Source organism: Arachis hypogaea, chromosome 15, assembly GCF_003086295.3.
Source record: "Arachis hypogaea cultivar Tifrunner chromosome 15, arahy.Tifrunner.gnm2.J5K5, whole genome shotgun sequence".
NCBI classification, from domain to species: Eukaryota; Viridiplantae; Streptophyta; class Magnoliopsida; order Fabales; family Fabaceae; genus Arachis; species Arachis hypogaea.
Window position 1 is genome coordinate 5,849,751 of NC_092050.1, and position 19,238 is coordinate 5,868,988.

A 19,238-nucleotide genomic window follows, 5' to 3' on the forward strand; every position below is an offset into this window, starting at 1 on the left:
TCTCATACGCAATTAATAACAACCGATTACGAGGGTTTAGTGTATGAATAGTGTTATTGATTTCTAAATTATCTTATGTTGTGATTTGTGAGTGAGTAATTCAAGTTGTTGTTGGGGCTGTGGATTTGTCCCTATTAAGTTTCTTACCTTGTAATGTAACCCTTCTTTATACGGCGGATTGGATAAATTTGTTTCTTCAAATGTATGCTTTGCTGGCGTCATCTCTTGATAACTTCCAAAAGGCTTTTTCATGCTCATCATCTAATGCAAGATATAGACATGTTACATGTAGTTTTCCTTTTCTATCGATCAATCTAAAAGGCTTAAATTTCTAACTATATTTTTGTTGGTGTCTAAAAGACACTTAAAAACCATATTAAAATTGTAGGTCCCCTGTCAATTATCAGCTAATCTATACTTTATCGCCATGAAAGGAACCTTTGTTGCTTTTATCTTTTCATTTTTTCTACATTGCTAGTTTGCTACCATGAAAAGGAAACTACGTGCTTATTTTATTTAGCTTTTTTTTTTTTTTTGGTCAAGATTTAGCTTTCATTTTGCTTTTCGGCTTGTTTTAGGAAAATGGGAAATGTGTTGGGCTCAAAAGTAGAAATCATGTGTACAAGTTATAGGCCCACTTTTGAATAAAAAAAGTTATAGGCCCACTTTTATGATGGATAACTATTATGGAGTCATTTCTTTCTAAAAAAGGGTGCAAACAATTTTGGTCAACATTCTCAAATTCATAATCCATATCAAGAATTGGACTTCACCTTTTTCAATATTAGTTTTCTACAGATCTTACAATTAGGTTTGGCACAGTTTCTCAAATTTGGGCTAACTGGGATCAGCAAGTTGTTCACTGCCTCTAACCCCACACCAAAAAAAAAAAAAAAAGTAAAAGAGAAACAAAAAAAAGGTTGAAAAAGTTTGTACACAAAAACCATTGAAGGCAACTGAGGCTTTGGTTGAATGTAGTAGTGGAAACATGCACTCTACTGTGGCTACTCAACCTGGTCGGGTAGAGTTGTGAACTCGATCTGCAATGAGTAGGGTAAAGTGCGGGTAGGATTCTCATGCGAATTGGGTAGAGTTCTCATGCGGGTTGAGTCACAATTCTACCGACCAACTCACATCTTATATATGTATATGTTATATTTTTATATAAAAATATGTTTTAAGTTGATGTTAAACTAAAGTCCTCTCACTAAATGCAAAAGATCCTTAATCACTAAAAGAAATCATTAATTTAATATATTTTTTTACATAAAAGTCAATTCTATTTTAAATTATCATCAGGTTATATAATAATGTTGCATCTTTTTTTTAACCAGTAAGTAGGGTCGGGTATCCACAGATTAAGAATTGGTAGGGTTAAGGTTGGGATATTCTGAACTCACAAATAAAAAAGAGTTGAATTTATATAAAAATCTCAACCCGTGGATAAAATTAGGATTGGATCCAAACCCTACTCTATCATACCCATTATCACCCCTAGTTGAATAGTTATATGCGTTACTTCTTAATATGTTACACCCGAATTTAAATCTTGACAATAATCATGTAGTTTTCTAAAATTGAGAATTGTTCGATCTATCTGATAAAAATAACCATTGAAAAATTTTCTAATGTTAATATGGATAATTTTGCCTCCACGTATTTTTCTTTTTAAGTGGTGCATGGGATTAAGGTTGAACTTATAGTTTAGTTGTTATGTTTACATATCTCATTTGAACATGTAAGGTTTTTTTCCCTTACTTTCATTATTCTTAAAGTCTCTTCTTTTTTATTATGTCACATTTTGCATTACCTTCACTAAAATGATTGGAGCACATATTTCAATCAAGCAAGAAAGGAAGGACAGTTCAAATTTGACCCAATATTTAGAAGTTGGATTAATTCGGCCAAATCAGAACACAAGGGTAGAATCAAAGAAAGCGAAGAATAAAGTAAGCAAAAATCGTCTTTGACTTTATGGGAAACTTTTGATACAGTGTTCTCCCATAAGTTTAAACATTATTTCAGATTGTGACATCTTTAAGCGTATTTCACTCACCTACACCCAAAAGGTTATTATTATCTTCCTCTTAGCAGATTGAAGGGTCAAACAAACCTCATGTTAGCTCTATCGGCGTAGTTGCCGTACAGCCTTCAAATATGACAGTTTAAAGTTTTTTTTTTTATCTAATAAAGATATAGAAAAACTAATGCAAGTCGGTACAAATGGATGAAAATTCGATACTCTGGTGTGAAACTTTTTTTTTAGATATTTTTTTTATATATAATTTTAATTTTTCTCTTTCTAAAATTTAAATCTAAAACTTTTTAGATAAATTATAAATTAATTATTATCTCAACTAATTCTATTTTTATTATATTTATATATATTTAATAAAAAATAATGCTTATAATTTATAAAAAATTAATAATATTTAACTAGTTTGCTGCTGAGGTTCCTGAAATGGGGTTACATTATTATTACTTCATATACTTGTGATGAAATGGAGCCATATTATATTGTTGATATGTAGCATCTTTTGGAGTTAGGACAGCATGTCCAGAATATATATTAGGAAAAGTAGACCTTCAAGTTTCATCCCATGTCCCATGGTGATATATATATAACAATTAACATAAGTGTATGTTCATCATTACTTGAATTTTATATGTACTATGCCCTTTTATTGTTTAAAGCTTGATCAAATATAAGACCAAAGCAACTCCGTAGTACTTTGACATCATTGTAATTTTGGCCTCATCTCATAATGGTCACTATACGACAAACATCATAAAACAGCCCTCGATATAACGTGGTTTTGCTTTGTCGCTCTTGATTTTCAACATATAATATTGAATTACAAAACTAATACTGTACGGTCAAAATCAGCTACTAAAATTAATTATTATATATTTATACATAAATATATAATTTAATATATTTTTAATATATATTTTATTTTATGATATATATTCTATTTTAATAAATAGAAAAAGTATAGAGAATTAATGACCTAAGCGTATAATGTGTACAATGAAGGTTTAGAAAGTATTAGAGATATGATTATTAGTGTTACATTATCCTATCAGGTTATGCTTTTGGGATGAATAGTTTCAGGACATGATATTAGAGTTTCAGATCCGGAAGGTCAAGAGTTCGAATTCGGATGGTTATCCTGGTATCCGGATGATTATTCTGGATAATATAGGTGATTGTACACATTGTACATTTAGGTCATTAGCTCCCTAGTACTACTCTAATAAATAATTATAATATACACCTAGTATAATTAATTTAATTAAATTGAACACAAAACTAATAAGTTTTCTGTTTGAAATTAAGTATAAAATTCAACTGCTCTATCTTGTGGTATATTATATTTGAAAAGGTGACATCTTAGAATCAAATGGGTGCAAGCATTCGGATAAAATGGTATTAAATTAATAAATTCCACACACGACTAAGTCTCAGTTTGATTCTTTTATCCAAGACTACTATTTTATCTTCTTCTTTTTATATTTAAAAAAAAACTTAATTATTAATTAACCAAACTTGCACTAATAATTTATGTTCGGGATGGAGTTGGAATCTTCCTTCCCAACAACCCCTTCAGGTGTCGTGTACCATGTTTCATATATGTTCTCATCAACTGTGTGTTAAAACCTTCACTAGTAAATAATTATGAAGACTTGAATAAGTTCCCTCAAGATAAATCTATATATAATTCTTTTTTTTTATGGGGACTAGTTCTTGAATCAATAAATTTCTCACCAGCTTAATGTAAATTAATACTAGAGGCGATTATTGTCTCACTCTTCAAATTTGGAAGAAATTTTATATTGGTAGTAGGTAAGAGAATGTCTTTTATTATTATCGCTACATTTGGAAGAAAGGCTAATATTAGTTTAGTAAAGATTTTATTTTTTAAAAGAAGTTTATAAAAGTTAATTTTTAGAAATTAATTTTTTAAAAATTGTAATATTTTTGTTTAGTAAATTAAATTAAAAATAACTTTTAATAAATACAAACAACAACAAATGTATTTAGTAAAATAATTTTTAAAATATAAAAATACTATAATAGATAATAAATACTTTTAAAATAGTTTTTAAAATTTAGATATTAATTAATATATAAAATTATATTAAACTTTTTAATTTTGATAAACACAAGTCAACTTTAAAAAGTTTTCTTTTAGATGCTTTTAAAAGCACTCCTAACCTTTAAAAACTACAAGTACAAATACATAAATTTTTTGATTTACCAAATGCAAAATTAGGTGCTTGTACTTTTGAAAAGTACAAATATCTCTTCGAAAAATTTTATAAAATCAAGTCTAAGAATAAGACACAAAAACTAAATTAAGTTTTTGTACTATATATATTAATATAAAATGTATTAAAATAAATATATTTTAGTATCATATTTGATTTAAGATAAATATAAAGACTAAAAGATAAATTTAAAATTTAAAAAATTAAATAAAATAATTTTTTAAAAAGATATTATTAAAATTTCAATCTCTATCTTTTAAAATTTTAATTTTAAATTCTAATTATCAAACACAATACTCAATTTCAGCCAACTCAAAAACAAAAGTAACATATATACTTTACTAATTGATTGTCAAAATAATGGAAACTCGCTCTCCTAGAGTTTCACCACTAGAGGATGACCAAATGCAAAGAAGCACGAAAAAAGTGAAGACTCGCCGAGAGGTGGAACTACACAAGCCTCCCGACTGTATGGATATTATGCCAAGTGATGAAAGTGCCATAAAACCAACACCAAAAGGCTCCTATAAGGATACTCTTTTGACTGGCCCTGGTTTGGGAGGCTATCATGAGGAAGATGAACCAATAGACATAGACGATGATGGTCCTAATCCTGAAGATAAGTGGTACAAAGACAATGAAGAACGAGAGAACGAAGATAAACCTTTTGACCCTTGTCCCACGATCCCAGTGTCAAAGGAGGAGTTTGAAGAATGGTGTAAACCATGGAAAAGTGCACTCATGGTCAAGGTTCTAGGAAAAAGGATGTCTTTTGCATTCATGGAGCAACGATTACATAGAGACTGGGCTAATAAAGGTAAGATTCATGTTATTGATATGAATCGTGATTATTTTTTAGTTCACTTTTCAGATGAGGAGGATTATTCGCATGCACTTATGGAAGGACCTTGGATGATTGCGGGACACTACCTCATTGTGCAAAGATGGAGACCCTTCTTCCTCGCAGGCTCAACGGAAGTTAGAAAAATTGCCGCTTGGATTCGCATTCCGAATCTCCCAATTGAGCTATACAACCAACGGTTTCTTTGGAGGGTAGGCTCGGCCATCGGACATATGCTCAAAATTGATCGTACTACATCCATTCATTCGAGGGGAAAGTTTGCACGTATTTGTGTCGAGATAGACCTTGCTAAGCAATTAGTACCGCGGATCTCCGTGCTTGGGTGCGAACTTCATCTGGAGTATGAAGGCCTTTACCAAATCTGCTTTTCCTGCGGCAAGTATGGTCATAGGGCGGAGCAATGTATGGAGAATCCGGTGGCTAACGGTGATCCTGTGGACGTAGCAGCTGCTGAAGAAAGCTCCACAACGGAAGGGAAGGCTGCAACGGTTGAAAACCAAAATGGAAAGAATGAATTTTCATCCAATCAGCGTGATCCTAGTACCGAAAATATCTCCACTGACTTCGGACCTTGGATGCTAGTTAAAAGATATAGTAAAAAAAAGAAAGTCCCATTAAGGCAAGGAAGATCCTCCGCCGTTCAAGATCATGCCACTATATATAATTCCGAAGAGGATAATTCTCCAAGAAAGAAAGATATGGAATCAGGGTCTCGATTTATTATATTACATGAGGAAAGGCAAGAGAACATGCATGAAATTGTAAATCATGAGGAAAAGGCCCAAGAAGAGCCAAATCAATGTGGGCCTCAAAAGCCACAAGCCCAACTTGTGAATGGTAAAACCCAATCCGTGCAAAAAAAGATCCTAAGACCAGGCGCCGGGAAAAATCCACAAAATCAAAGGAAATCAATCTCCCATCCAAAACTTGGAACCGACCCAAATGGAAAAGGAAATAGAAACAAAATTAAAATTCCTGAAGACTCTAATGTGAACCCTAAAGGATTGGAAGCCTCACCAAGTTCCGTGAAAGGGAAAGGCAAAAAGGTTGAAATCGAAGACATGGAGCTTGTCGTCAGGGAATATATGAAACGTATGGAGAAAGATCAATGGGAAGCCTCCGAAGTGTTGAAGAAGGCTAGTGCTAATTTGGGAAACCATACCATAAGAGACAATCTTCTGTTCAACTCTGGGCACAACCAAATGAGAACGGAGGCGCCAACTGTGGTCGCTGGAACTACTAGCAGCCTAGCAAAACATGCGGACACCACTATGGGTGATGTTATGATGGATGGCAAGAAAGAGGAGTCTACCTCCCGGGACCAAGCTGGTCCAGATCAGAGGGCCTCTGGCCGTAAATGACATTGGTCCTATGTGACCCCTCCTCTACGTTTTAGTTTTAATGATGAACATCATTAGTTGGAATTGCCGCGGTGTTGGCAGTAAAGCCTTCCCCTCCCTCATCAGAGATCTTCGACATGAATATGGGGTGAACTTCATCATCCTTCTTGAAACTCAGATCAGCGGTGATCGAGGGAAGCAGATTAGGGATAAGATGGGCTTTGATAAGTCTTATGTTGTGGAAGCAGTGGGTCGCGCTGGTGGTATCTGGTGCTTGTGGGATTCTTCTAAATGGATAGTTGAAGTGCTGGAACACGATAGGCAATTTGTGCACCTCAAAATATCTGGTAATAATCATAACCCTTGGCTCCTTACAGCTATTTATGGCAATCCTCATAAGGTGTATAGGAGGTCTCTATGGAATTCTCTAAAAGAGTATGCCAATAATGTTATCCTTCCTTGGTGTCTGATGGGCGATTTCAACGCGATGCTACACAACCATGAGAAGCAGGGAGGGGCAATTAATAACGGTCAAAGTGCCTGTAAGGACTTTCAAGACTGTGTCTCCACTTGCGGTTTAGTCGATTTGGGTTTCTCTGGCTGGCCCTTCACCTGGAAGAGAGGGAACCTTGCGGAGAGGTTGGATAGGGGGTTGAGTAATCTGGACTGGCAAATTGCTTTTCCTGAAGCAAGAATAAAGCATCTGCCCATGCTCAAGTCAGATCATTCACCTATATGCCTTCAACTTCTTTCTCCTATGGATCATAATAGAGGTCGACGCCCCTTCCGCTTTCTTGCTTCTTGGCTTACTCACCCTGATTTTGGAAATGTGGTTAATAATTCTTGGAATATTCAGACCTCCTGGACTGAGGGTTTATCGACATTTAAAGACCATATCAGGGATTGGAACAGGTCGGTGTTTGGGAATATTTTCAAACGAAAGCAGAAAATCCTTAGAAGATTACAAGGCATAACCAGCAGTTTGATATACAATTCAAATCCTTTTCTTGATAAGCTACAACAGGACCTATGGCGAGAGTATGAAGATATCCTTATCCAAGAAGAAATTCTTTGGTTCCAGAAGTCTAGGTGCAAGTGGATTGAGTTTGGGGATCGCAATACGAAATTTTTTCATGGCTCAACTATGATCCGAAGACGTAGAAACAAGATTGTGTCTCTCCAGGATGATAATGGAAATTGGGTCACAGACAAGGCAACTCTCGAGGTTATGGCTACTTCCTTCTTCATGGATCTCTATTCTGACAACTCTATAAATGTTCCTTACATTGTAAATAATATGTTTCCCAATCTTAATAGTACTGATTTGCAAAGCTTGAACCAAGAGGTATCTAATGCTGATATTAAAGATGCTATCTTTAGTATTGGAAGCTGGAAAGCCCCAGGAAGAGACGGTCTACAAGCCATTTTCTATCAGAGTCAGTGGAATAGAATTGGGGATGATGTCTGCAACCTGATAAAGAATATCTTCAACCAACCTGACAAGATTGGAGAGGTTAATGAAACTCTTATTACTCTTATCCCTAAAGTAGATCCTGTTACTCACCTTAAACAATTGCGGCCCATCAGCCTATGTAATGTATCCTATAAGGTGGTTACAAAAATCTTGGCAAATCGCCTGAGAAAAATTATGGATAAATTGGTGATGCCTACTCAATGTAGCTTTGTTCCGGGGAGACACAGTTCCGATAACATCATCATCACCCAAGAAGTCATCCACTCTATGCGACAAAAAAAAGGGAAGAAAGGATGGATGGCCATCAAGATTGACTTGGAGAAAGCTTATGACCGGTTAAAATGGAGTTTCATCAGTGACACCCTTATGGATATTGGTCTTCCCCAAATGTTTATAAAGTTAATTCTTAACTGCATCTCAACTGCTAAGATGAGAGTCCTGTGGAATGGTGAAGAGTTGGAAGAGTTCTCCCCCTTAAGAGGCATCAGACAGGGAGATCCTATATCTCCCTACATCTTTGTTCTCTGTATTGAGAGGCTGTCCCAGCTTATTGGTGCAGCGGTGGATCATAAATTCTGGAAGCCTATCAGGCTGAAAAAGGACGGCCCACCTATCTCTCATCTCTGCTTTGCAGATGACCTTATCCTGTTTGCTGAAGCCAGTCTAGATCAAGCCAATGTTATTAACAAGTGCCTTGAGGCATTTTGTGAAAGCTCCGGGCAGAAAGTCAGTAAAGAAAAGACTCGTATTTTCTTTTCCAAGAATGTGGGGCATAATGTCCGAACAGAGATAAGCAACACGTTGCAATTTGCCAGGACTGATGACTTAGGGAAATACCTAGGTGTTCCTATTCTTCACTCTAAAGTCTCAAGAAATACCTTTGAAGATATCATCAACAAACTCAATACCAGGCTCAATTCCTGGAAAGCCTCATCTCTTTCTCTTGCGGGAAGAGTTACCCTGGTGAAATCTGTCTTATCCTCTATGCCTTCTTATACTATGCAATCTGCCTATTTGCCTTCTTCTACTTGTGATATGATTGATCGTAAATGCAGGAATTTTCTTTGGGGAGATACAGAGCAGTCTAAGAAGATACACCTGCTAAATTGGAAGAAAGTTTGTGAACCGAAAAATTCTGGTGGATTGGGTATTAGACATGCAAGCCAAATGAACAAGGCGTTCATGATGAAGGCGGGATGGGGTTTGGTTGAGAAGAAAGACGCACTTTGGGTCAGAATTCTTAGATCAAAATATGGCAGTGGTAACAATGTCATTCCTAGAGTAGAAAGGAAGAGGAGCAACTCGAATCTCTGGAAAGGAATTTGTCAGTTGTGGCCGGAAGTCCAAAGTAACTGCATTTGGAGGATAGGGGATGGGGCCCAAATTCGTTTCTGGGACCACAACTGGGTTCCGGGATTAGGTCGTCTCGATAGAGTTGCAAACCAGGTAAGTAGTAATTTTAATTACTCAAATTCACTGATGGAGTTTCTTGACGTTTCAGGGCATTGGGATACTGGGAAGCTACAAGAACTATTACCGGAGGATGTGGTGAAAAAGATAGTGGCGATTTCTTCTCCCTCTCCATGGAAGGGTACTGACCATTTAGCTTGGGGTCTCACCCCTGATGGGTTGTTCAACACCAAGTCAGCGTACCAGAGCTTGTCTGAAGAGCAACATACTCCGAATACAGTTTTTAGGCAAGTCTGGAATTGGCAAGGTCCGGAGCGAATCAGAACGTTCCTCTGGTTGGTGGCTCATAATGCCATCCTTACTAATTCAGAGAGAAGGCGAAGACACCTGACGAACGATGATTCCTGCCCACGGTGCCATCATCATGATGAAACAGTTATTCATGTGCTACGAGACTGTTCCTACGCACAATGCATTTGGAAATATCTTCTCCCTCCCAATTTTGTGAACTCTTTTTTCAATACGGATCTGAAGGACTGGTTGATGCAGAACCTCACTAGCAAGAATGACTGGCCATGTCTCTTTGGTGTAGCTGCCTCCTCTATATGGCACTTCAGGAACAAGCTCATTTTTAATGGCCAGTCTGTTCCTATGGTCACAGCGGTGAGTCGAATTAAAGCGCGGTCGGAGGAGTTTCTAAAAGTCACGAAAAGCAACATTCTACCCAGGAACCTCCAGGCTGCCGGGAATTGTTACATTGCTTGGTCTCGACCCCCTACAGATTTTGTTAAACTTAATGTTGACGGCTCCCTTTATGCCTATAGAAACAATGCGGCATGTGGTGGAGTGTTTAGAGATGCAGATGGTAGATTTTTGAAAGGTTTCTCATGTAATTTAGGTGGATGCTCTATTATGCATGCTGAATTATGGGCAATCGTCCATGGCCTACAAATTGCGGTAGTTAACGGATACCAGTCCATTGTCGTAGAATCTGATTCAGCTGCGGCTATCAAGTTCATCAATCATGGCTGCTCCCCAACTCATCCCTGTGCCCCCCTCATTCAGGACATTCGTATCATGGCAGCTCGCTTGCAGCACATTATTTGGTTACACTCCCTTCGTGAAGCTAACTCTGTAGCAGACCTTCTAGCCAAAAAAGGGCAAGACATGCCTCTTGGTTTACACCTGTTTGATAGAGCACCATCTGATATTACTTATGCACTTTTTTGTGATTGTTACGGGGCCCTCCGTTTAAGAGGGTCCTGATCTGCTCTTTTATTTTTGCTTTTTTCTTTTCTGTTTTCTTTTGCTGTTGGGGTCCTTCCCCCCTTTGCTCATCAAAAAAAAAATTGATTGTCAAAGAGAATCTATATATTTATGCTAGCTATACCTTATTAATTACTTGATCGTCACTAGAGATTCTTAGTTTTGTTTAAATTAATAAAGTCAGAGATTTTTAAAACACAGTCATTCAATAATGCTCAGATCTAAACATTAAAAATGCAGCTAAAATAGCAACAAGATATATATAATTTTAAATATTCTACAAAACTACTAAAGTATTAATTAAGTGTCATATCCAAAGAAACTAGTATTAAAATTCTTCAAGTGTCACTTGCTTTTTCACTTGAACTAGCTAGCTAGTACTCCATTTTCAAATAATACTGAGATCAGAAAACATCTTAGATGTTTATAACCATCTAATAAGGTACGTAATAGTAACCAAAGATCATTGGTTGGAGGGGGGCAAACTAATTTATTTTGGCAGCATATTCTCGAAGCTAAGTGCTTTATGGAATCAAATGCATTTGAGGGGGAGGATACGATATAAAGAAAGAAAGAAGGGCTTGTTTGATCAAAGTGTAGTACGGTTTCCCTAGCTACTATGGTTGCAAACCCAGCACTTTGTCCATTAGAGAAATATGCAACCCACTTAGCATATAAATATAAAATAATAATATAGTGGGGAATAACTAAAAGTTGACATTACATGTTTGCTATATTAAAATCCTTTGGGCGCCGGAAACCTAGCTGCCTACTCGTATATAATTATTTGCTTATCTAAAACATATATATAATTCATGAGTCGTTGAACTTCGAAATTAGACCCTCCATGCTTCTCAAAACTTAGTTGTAATAAGATGAGTGCTATTCCGGCAAACAAAGGGGAACTTGGTAGGTTGTACGCAATCGATTTCACAATTTATAATTCAGAAAGTGTTAGGAGTAAGCAGATTTTAATAATTTTGGTCTATTATTTTTAGCAGATGTAGGTATAAATTATGTTGATTTATTTATATAAATTCTAATAAATACAAATATAAATTATGTATCTCATGTGTGTAAATTTTTTTAAATATAAATTATTACTGATTACGTATTAATTTAAAATGATAATATTTACTAGTTATATAATATTGTTAATTGTAATTAATTATCTTGGTAGAGTTAGAAAGCGTTTTTAACAACATTTTTCATTTGAGATAATATTAATAATACTAATTAAGCAAGTGGATTAGCCAAATAGCTATACTTGTTTTTTTTTTTTTTTAAATTAAGAGCGAGACTCGAATTTTAAATTTCTAAATAAAAATGAAGAAATTACACTATTTGACTTATAGTTCGATACCTAACTATGTTTGTTCATTATGATTGCATTTTTTTGGGGTTTAATTTGATTTCATTGACAGGAGTTTTGGTCCAAGTCTTAGGCTAAGAAGTATTATTGTGTTAGTTTTTTTTATTAGTTTAAATTTTTTGAACAAACAATTTTATAAAATAGTATTATTATTGAAGAGTGTTAGGGTGAGTAGTTTTTGTGATTTGTAGTTATCAATTAATCATCAGTAATATTTTAAATGGTGTGAGTCCAATGATATGAAATTAATCACTTTTCTTTTGTTGATTAAATATTAGCCAAATTTTAATAAAAGTGCTAACCTCCAAAACTTTCTCTTTAATATTTTTAGAATAAATGTCTTTTATAATTTCTAACTATTTTGTCAAAAAGTCAAAAATATTTTTTTATAATTCAAAAATTCTTAATCAGTCTCCAACTATACAATTAATTGGTCTAAATAGTTTTTGTTATTGGACTAACCGATCCTTAACACTTCAACAGGTACTTATTTACAAAAACTACTTAGACTAATTACTTGAAGACTACTTAAAAATTTTTGAATTATAGAAAAGATGTTATTTTTTTCGAATAAATAATCATAAATTAAAAAGAGTATTTACTCATATTTTTATGACAAAAAAAATTTAGAATTCGAAATTTATACAAAATTTATATCAATTCTAAAGAGACTTTTATATAAAAATATGTCCTAAAAATATAATTATATATTTATCTCATTTTATTGTTTTAAACTTTTAAGATAAGTAATTTTAAGTAAAAAAAAAAGCATACATTTCCTTAATTTATTTCTTTTACATAATTATGAAACGCTTAGGTCTCATAAAAACAATCAAAAGAATTCTAAAATAAACTATCATCAGATTTTGGGTTCACAAATTTTGACTTCCATGGATGCAGCCACAAATTAAACAAAAATGACAGGAAAGCTTAGCTTGATGATGCATGGCATATATATAAGTTAGCCTTTTGAGTTGGTAAAGGCTTATTTATTTATATATATCATTTCTCTCTATAGATATATTATTGCAGTGGGGAAAGCTTATCAAAAATAGGCTTAATAATCCAAACTAAAATATAGAGTGTGGCAGTGAACATGCGGAACATTAATAAAGATTTATTGACGAAAAATTGATAATGTGTTATATGTAATTAGAGTACATGATGATTATATATTATATTCTTGTGCATCACCAACTTGAAGTTCTTATACGGAAGAAACCTGCTATATATTTGATCTTATGCTGCGGTTTATTAATATACATTCAACGCCGGAATTATATTAAGACCGCTAATGTATCTATAATATCGCTTGTTATATATTTATATCAAATATATATGTATCCTCCTTAATTAGGGATATGTAGGTATATAAAATAGAAGGCACCAGTGGATATGATTATTTAGATAGTAATTAATTAGAGAGACGAAATTTGAAGTTAAAAAAAAAAAGATCAACATTACAGAAGACTAACATACTATAAATATAGTTCAATGGCAAGCTAAAGTTCTGAAAATTGAAATAAAAAACATTTGAGACAAACACTAATTAATTCATATAAGAAAGTAAGTAAAACAAGTGATAAAAAAAAGTACACATGACATGACTCACTGAATAAACCACACTACAAGAACAAGAAGAAGAAGAAGAACAAATATATATATGTAGTCCGCGATTTGATTTTGCTGACCTCAAATTCAAGAAAGGCAAACTCATGATCATGATGAAGGGGCGCGCAGTTGCAAAAATTGCTGGATCAACACTTTGAACATCCACATTAATTAGATTAAGAGTGCAATAGTAATCAAATTAAAATGGTGGTGGTGGTGGTGGTGGTGGACGTGAAAACCCATCCACTGCTGATGGCAACTGAACATTATTCGGCATATTCACCGGCAAATTAAAGAAAGGAAGCCCTGAGGACGGGTCACCAAACGGACTATTACCACCACCACCACCGGAACCCTGACCGCCGCCGCCACCTGGAAGCTGCTGTTCATCTTCGTCCAAAGGCAACCTCTCATAAGCCACGTTCGTGAACGAAGAAGCGATCACAATCACCGGCCCCGCCGCGATCAACTCTCCAACCACACTCCCTCCGACCACCTGTCCCTGCCCTCCGGCGAGGTATATGCTTAGGCTGGTGGCGCCGGGGGGAGCCGGCGGCGGAAGGAACGAGCCGGAGAGGGACAATATCTCGAACCTGCCGTGGAGCGTGACTACTGCTCCGGCGGCGGCTGGTTGCCTGATGGTGACGTTATTGACGGTGCCGCTGCCACTGAGGATGCAGATCCCGCGCTGGCGGCGGCGGGCGTAGGTGGCGACGCTGTCAAAGACGTCGCAGCCGCTGGCTACCTCGAGGATGTGTGCTCTGAGCGTGTTGGCGCTCTCCCTGGTTATGATGACCGGCGGCTTGGGCTTGTTCTTGGATCCCGGCGGCCTACCCCTAGGACGGCGTGCGACGACATCTCCCGCGGAGGCCGTTGCGAGGTCCAAACCCGTGTGGTCGTGGGGAGCATCATCCTCATAGTGATCTTGGTGGTTGTTGTTGGCGTCTTCTTCAGAATCTTGTTGGTGATGATGATGATGATGATGTTGTTGTTGATGATGATGGTTGTGATGCAGGTTGAATTCTGGTCTGTGCAGGTTTTGAACGAAGCGTGAAGCTGTTCCTAAATCCAAACCAGCCATAGACACATCAAACCCAAGAGAGAGAAAGAGAGATTTATTTTTATTATTATTAGAATGAATTATATATTAACTCAAAACTAGTAAAAACTTTTTAATATATATATAGTATTTTATATTATTAATAATTAATAATATAGGATGGAATTGAAGTAGGAGTGAATTGAATAAATTTCTCCCTTATAAAAACTGTTCTTTTGCCCCCCCTTGCCTTTAAAATAAGGGAAGTAGTGTGTGTATGTAATATTGGATCAGATAAATGCTTTTAGTTTATGCATAGAAAGATGAGAGAAGAGAGAAATGGAGAAGACAGAAGAGAGAGAGATAGAGAGGGTTGAAAAACAAAGGAGAGAGGAGGGTGTGATGGATGGAGTGCACAGAGAGAAAAAGGAATGAAGAAGAAGACGGAGGAGGAGAGAGTTGCAGGAGGAGACAAACACTAAGACGCAGTCATTTGTTTGGCCAAACAAAACTTTATTATTCAAATAATAATTGGTTGGGGAAATGAATGTTTTAATAAGCTTTCTTCTTCGAAGGACACAAATTGAATAAAAATATAATAGGTTGAAACATTTGATCACTCATGATCCCGGAGCGTGCCTACTACGCGATCCTAAATTTTTAAATTTATATAAAGGACGACTTACTTAAATAAAATTATTGAAATTCAATTTTATCATATTATAATTTTGTAAAATTTGATACGTATACTTTTTTTTTTATCTATATAAACCGCTGCACGGTGTAGTACTGTAGTAATTTTTAAATTGAACATAATTCACTATAGACATCTGCGATCTACATAAACAAACGAGTTGGATAAAAACTGTTAAAAACTGTAACAATTTCTACAAAAAATGTAGATTACATAAATAGTTGTTGTCTATAGCAATTTATGAAAAAAACAACGGCGGTCATAAATTGTTAGAAGATGTCGCGATTTACGTGAAAGCTGATTATAAAACCGCGATAGCCACCGACGAATCTTTCATTTGGATATTTAAGTGGGACCATGGTGGACAAAGACCGCTTGTACTAACTCAACAGCGTTATTCACGTTGTTGGAGGCATTAATAAAGAGGTTAATTTGTTTTTTTTAGTATTAGAGTTTAGAATATAAAATCTAGTATTTAGAATATAGGAATTAGAATATAAAATTTAAAATTTATAATTTAATATTTAAAATTTAAGATTTAAGATTCAAAACTGATGAATTTGTAACTTATTCTAAAATACATTAGCATTCATTCTATTTTATTATTTAGACAGTCATATATATTAAATATGTGATTAATGTATATATTAGAATTATCAGTAATTTATTGATTATGTTTTAATATATTGGAATTTTTATGTTTCTTATTTTCACTTCTAAAGGATTGGATAGAAAACAGTTACGTAGTTATTGCACTAGATTAGGACATTTGTAGTAATAATTTATAGTTTAGGCTTGAAAGTATTTGATTATAATTACGGTGTAGTTATTTTTATCACATGATGCAGCCGAGTAGGTGTATACTATTTACAGCATTCGAAGGCAACAGAATATACCCATGCATGAAAGGATCATACCTTATTTGGAGAAGGCTGGTTTGTACCACTTGTCCAGGCTGAACAGTCGTTGGTTCTAGTTGGATGAGTCTATGGTCAGCGCATTCATTGAGAGGTGGCGTCTTGAGACGCACATTTTTCACATGCCGTTCAGAGAGTGTACCATCATGCTGCAAGATGTCGCGCATCAAATGGGGTTGCCCATCCATGGAAAAGCTGTTAGTAGGTGCCTCACTGACTTTGAAAATTTTATGGAGGACGGCAGATCAGCTTGGAAGTGGTTTCAGGAATTATTCGATGAGCTGCCACCGCCAAATAAGGTCAAGCAGATGACAGTCCACTTCACATGGTTCCACGAGATGTTTAGAGTGCTACTAGCCGATGTGAGTGAGGATACTATTCCAGGACTCTGCATTTTTCCCTTCCAAAAGTGCAAACGCAATTGGCAAGATATTCGAGTTTCCATCTTGCGCGAAAGTCAGGAACAAAGTACCTCCATACTTGCCATACAAGTGAGTAGTATCGATGTCGACCAGTGGCTTGCAATGTTAAAAAGACTCAATACAAGGAGGAGAAGTCAATAAGAGACGATAAAAGTATAAGGTAGAGGATTCATCAACTTGATCAACAACTCTAATTGAAGAAGTCTTCGACAGAGTAATAGTTCCCTCCATGATGGATTGCACACCAAAGATCCATCGAAGCAACTCGCCATAAGACTCTTCCCAATCTCCATAGATTTGTGCTATTGCCTTTTACTTCGCCATCCAGACCTTCCTATCGCTAGGCCTGAATCCATAGGTTGCTTCTGTAGCTTGCTACAACACCTTTATCGTAACCGCGGCATCATCTCTAACCAACGAAAAGATCCTCGCACAAATGACATGACAATCAAGTTGCCGGTGATCGCATGAAATCAAGGTAGCCAAGCAAGTGTGAGGTCCGTTGTACCCTCTAACCTCCCAAGTACACTTTCGTTGCTATAGTGTAATGCGAATCAACCACGTGCAATCTTTACAAAACTACTTACATCTCCCATGGTATTTAAGATGATCTGATTCTATCACCCTGTACTCAACTCTACGATAGATGCTGTAATCCTTTTCACTCAACTCAGCTTCCTCCTTCGAAAACTCTGGCCAATTTGAAATTCTATAAGAGCGGTTCTATCATGCAGTCCTTGACTCCCAAAAGAAGGATCTACGTCCGGCTGTTAGCCGATGGCTTCCAAGTTCAAGATTGAGAAATGTGGAGGATGTTGCTGTGTACCGAAACTCGATGGTTCATGATGTGTAGGTGAATTTCTCAGAGTATCCTTGTCACTGTCCCCAACAATGTCAATGGGCTCTTCATCCGAATCATCATCTTGCATCGCATTTTCAACTCGATCCGGTCCACCCTCAACTATAAAATTAAGAATCAGACGAAGTAAACTAGCCATTCCAACTACAATACATGGAGGATCAACCAACGGACAAGCAGATGCAACCACAGGTATCAAGGTTGAAGCACCCCCCAACGTAACCGATTGAAGATTCGGGGCTGATGCCCCAGAACTATTGACATCATCTTCTAACTTGGCAAATAACTCGTGTAATCTAACTTATGGAAAACTTTGCATACAATGAAACAAGACGTGCATATCTTCATCGGAACCTATGATAAATGTATCATATATACTCCACACCGGTTGACACAACAGTAATAGAGATATTGTAAAACAATCTTGTCACCCACTTTGTCTCACACACCTTCCAACTTTTGTAATATACTTATCTTTAGCTCTGGCAAGATATTTGATGACCGGATAAAGACACTCAACAGTTTCCTGTTCGAAAACTTAACACCATATCTTTTACTTTTCTGAATTTTTTCAAAGCAATACACTAGAGCTAGAAAATTTTTTTCACTATCCATATGTAAAAAGGACACTCTACTTCTTTCTAATTGCCTTTCACGGGTATATATAGAGAATTCATCTATACATAAAACCGCTACAGTGTGTTACGGATTGAGCAACATAATATTTTTTCATAAACTGCTATAGCAAACAGTGGCTTATATAGAGTGTTATCTCCTTCAAAAACTGCTACAACCTCTAGTAGTTTCTGCCTAGCTCACTTTTTTACGTAAACCATGGATGCTTGTAGCAGATTACGTTCAATTTAAAAACTACTACACGCTTTAGCAATTTATATAGATATAAAAATGTTGCAATGACGTATGCTATTTTAAAAAATTGTAATATAGTAAATTTGGATTCCAATCATTTTATTTAAATGACTTGTCTTATTATAATATTTAATTTTGATTCATGTATAATATATATTTTACTCCATCCTCTAATTATATCTACTTTTTAATAATGATTCAAGCTGTCAAAATAAAAAGTAATTAGTTTTTGTTTTACAAATATATATGTAAATTATTTTACAATGATAATATATCAAAATTATATATTTTTATTATACTATCATATCGCATGTATTATTACTATTAATATTATTACTATTATTATTATGAGCACATAATAATTTTTTGCTAAAAAAAATTTGAATATTAACAAAACTGACTATGAAAAAATTAAACTAATATTATAGTCATAAAAGATTAATTCTGTTAGACAAAACTAATTGCATTAACTATGTTAAAAAAACACCTTACCCATGTCATAATCTTCAATCTCTTAACATGTTCAACAACAATTAAAACCACCAACCCTCCGTTTTAAAAACTCTAAATTGTAAGATCCAAAATTTTTAAAAAATCTTATTATAAGTTAATTTTAATATATTTATTCCGTAAAGACTTTTTGTTTTCATAATTAAAGATTTGATTCATATTCGCAAAGTGTCAATATTAAATAAATATAGTATCAAATTAAAGGATTAGAGGTAAGTAGCGCTTGAACTTTTAGTATAATCATGCAGTGTTAAAAGTAAGGGTATTACATTACGGTATTAGAGCAGTTCATTTTGATTAGAGCCTTAAAAATAGACTGA

General features: G+C 35.2%; 1 protein-coding gene across 1 annotated transcript; it reads right to left on the bottom strand.

Annotated features, from left to right (window-relative positions):
- Positions 1 to 13,456: 13,456 nt before the first annotated feature.
- On the bottom strand, positions 13,457 to 15,195 carry LOC112748039 (AT-hook motif nuclear-localized protein 23-like). Its single transcript, XM_025796244.3, has one exon. It carries the CDS (start codon positions 14,686 to 14,688, stop codon positions 13,807 to 13,809), a length of 882 nt encoding a protein of 293 aa, XP_025652029.1. The 5' UTR covers positions 14,689 to 15,195; the 3' UTR covers positions 13,457 to 13,806.
- Positions 15,196 to 19,238: the final 4,043 nt, after the last annotated feature.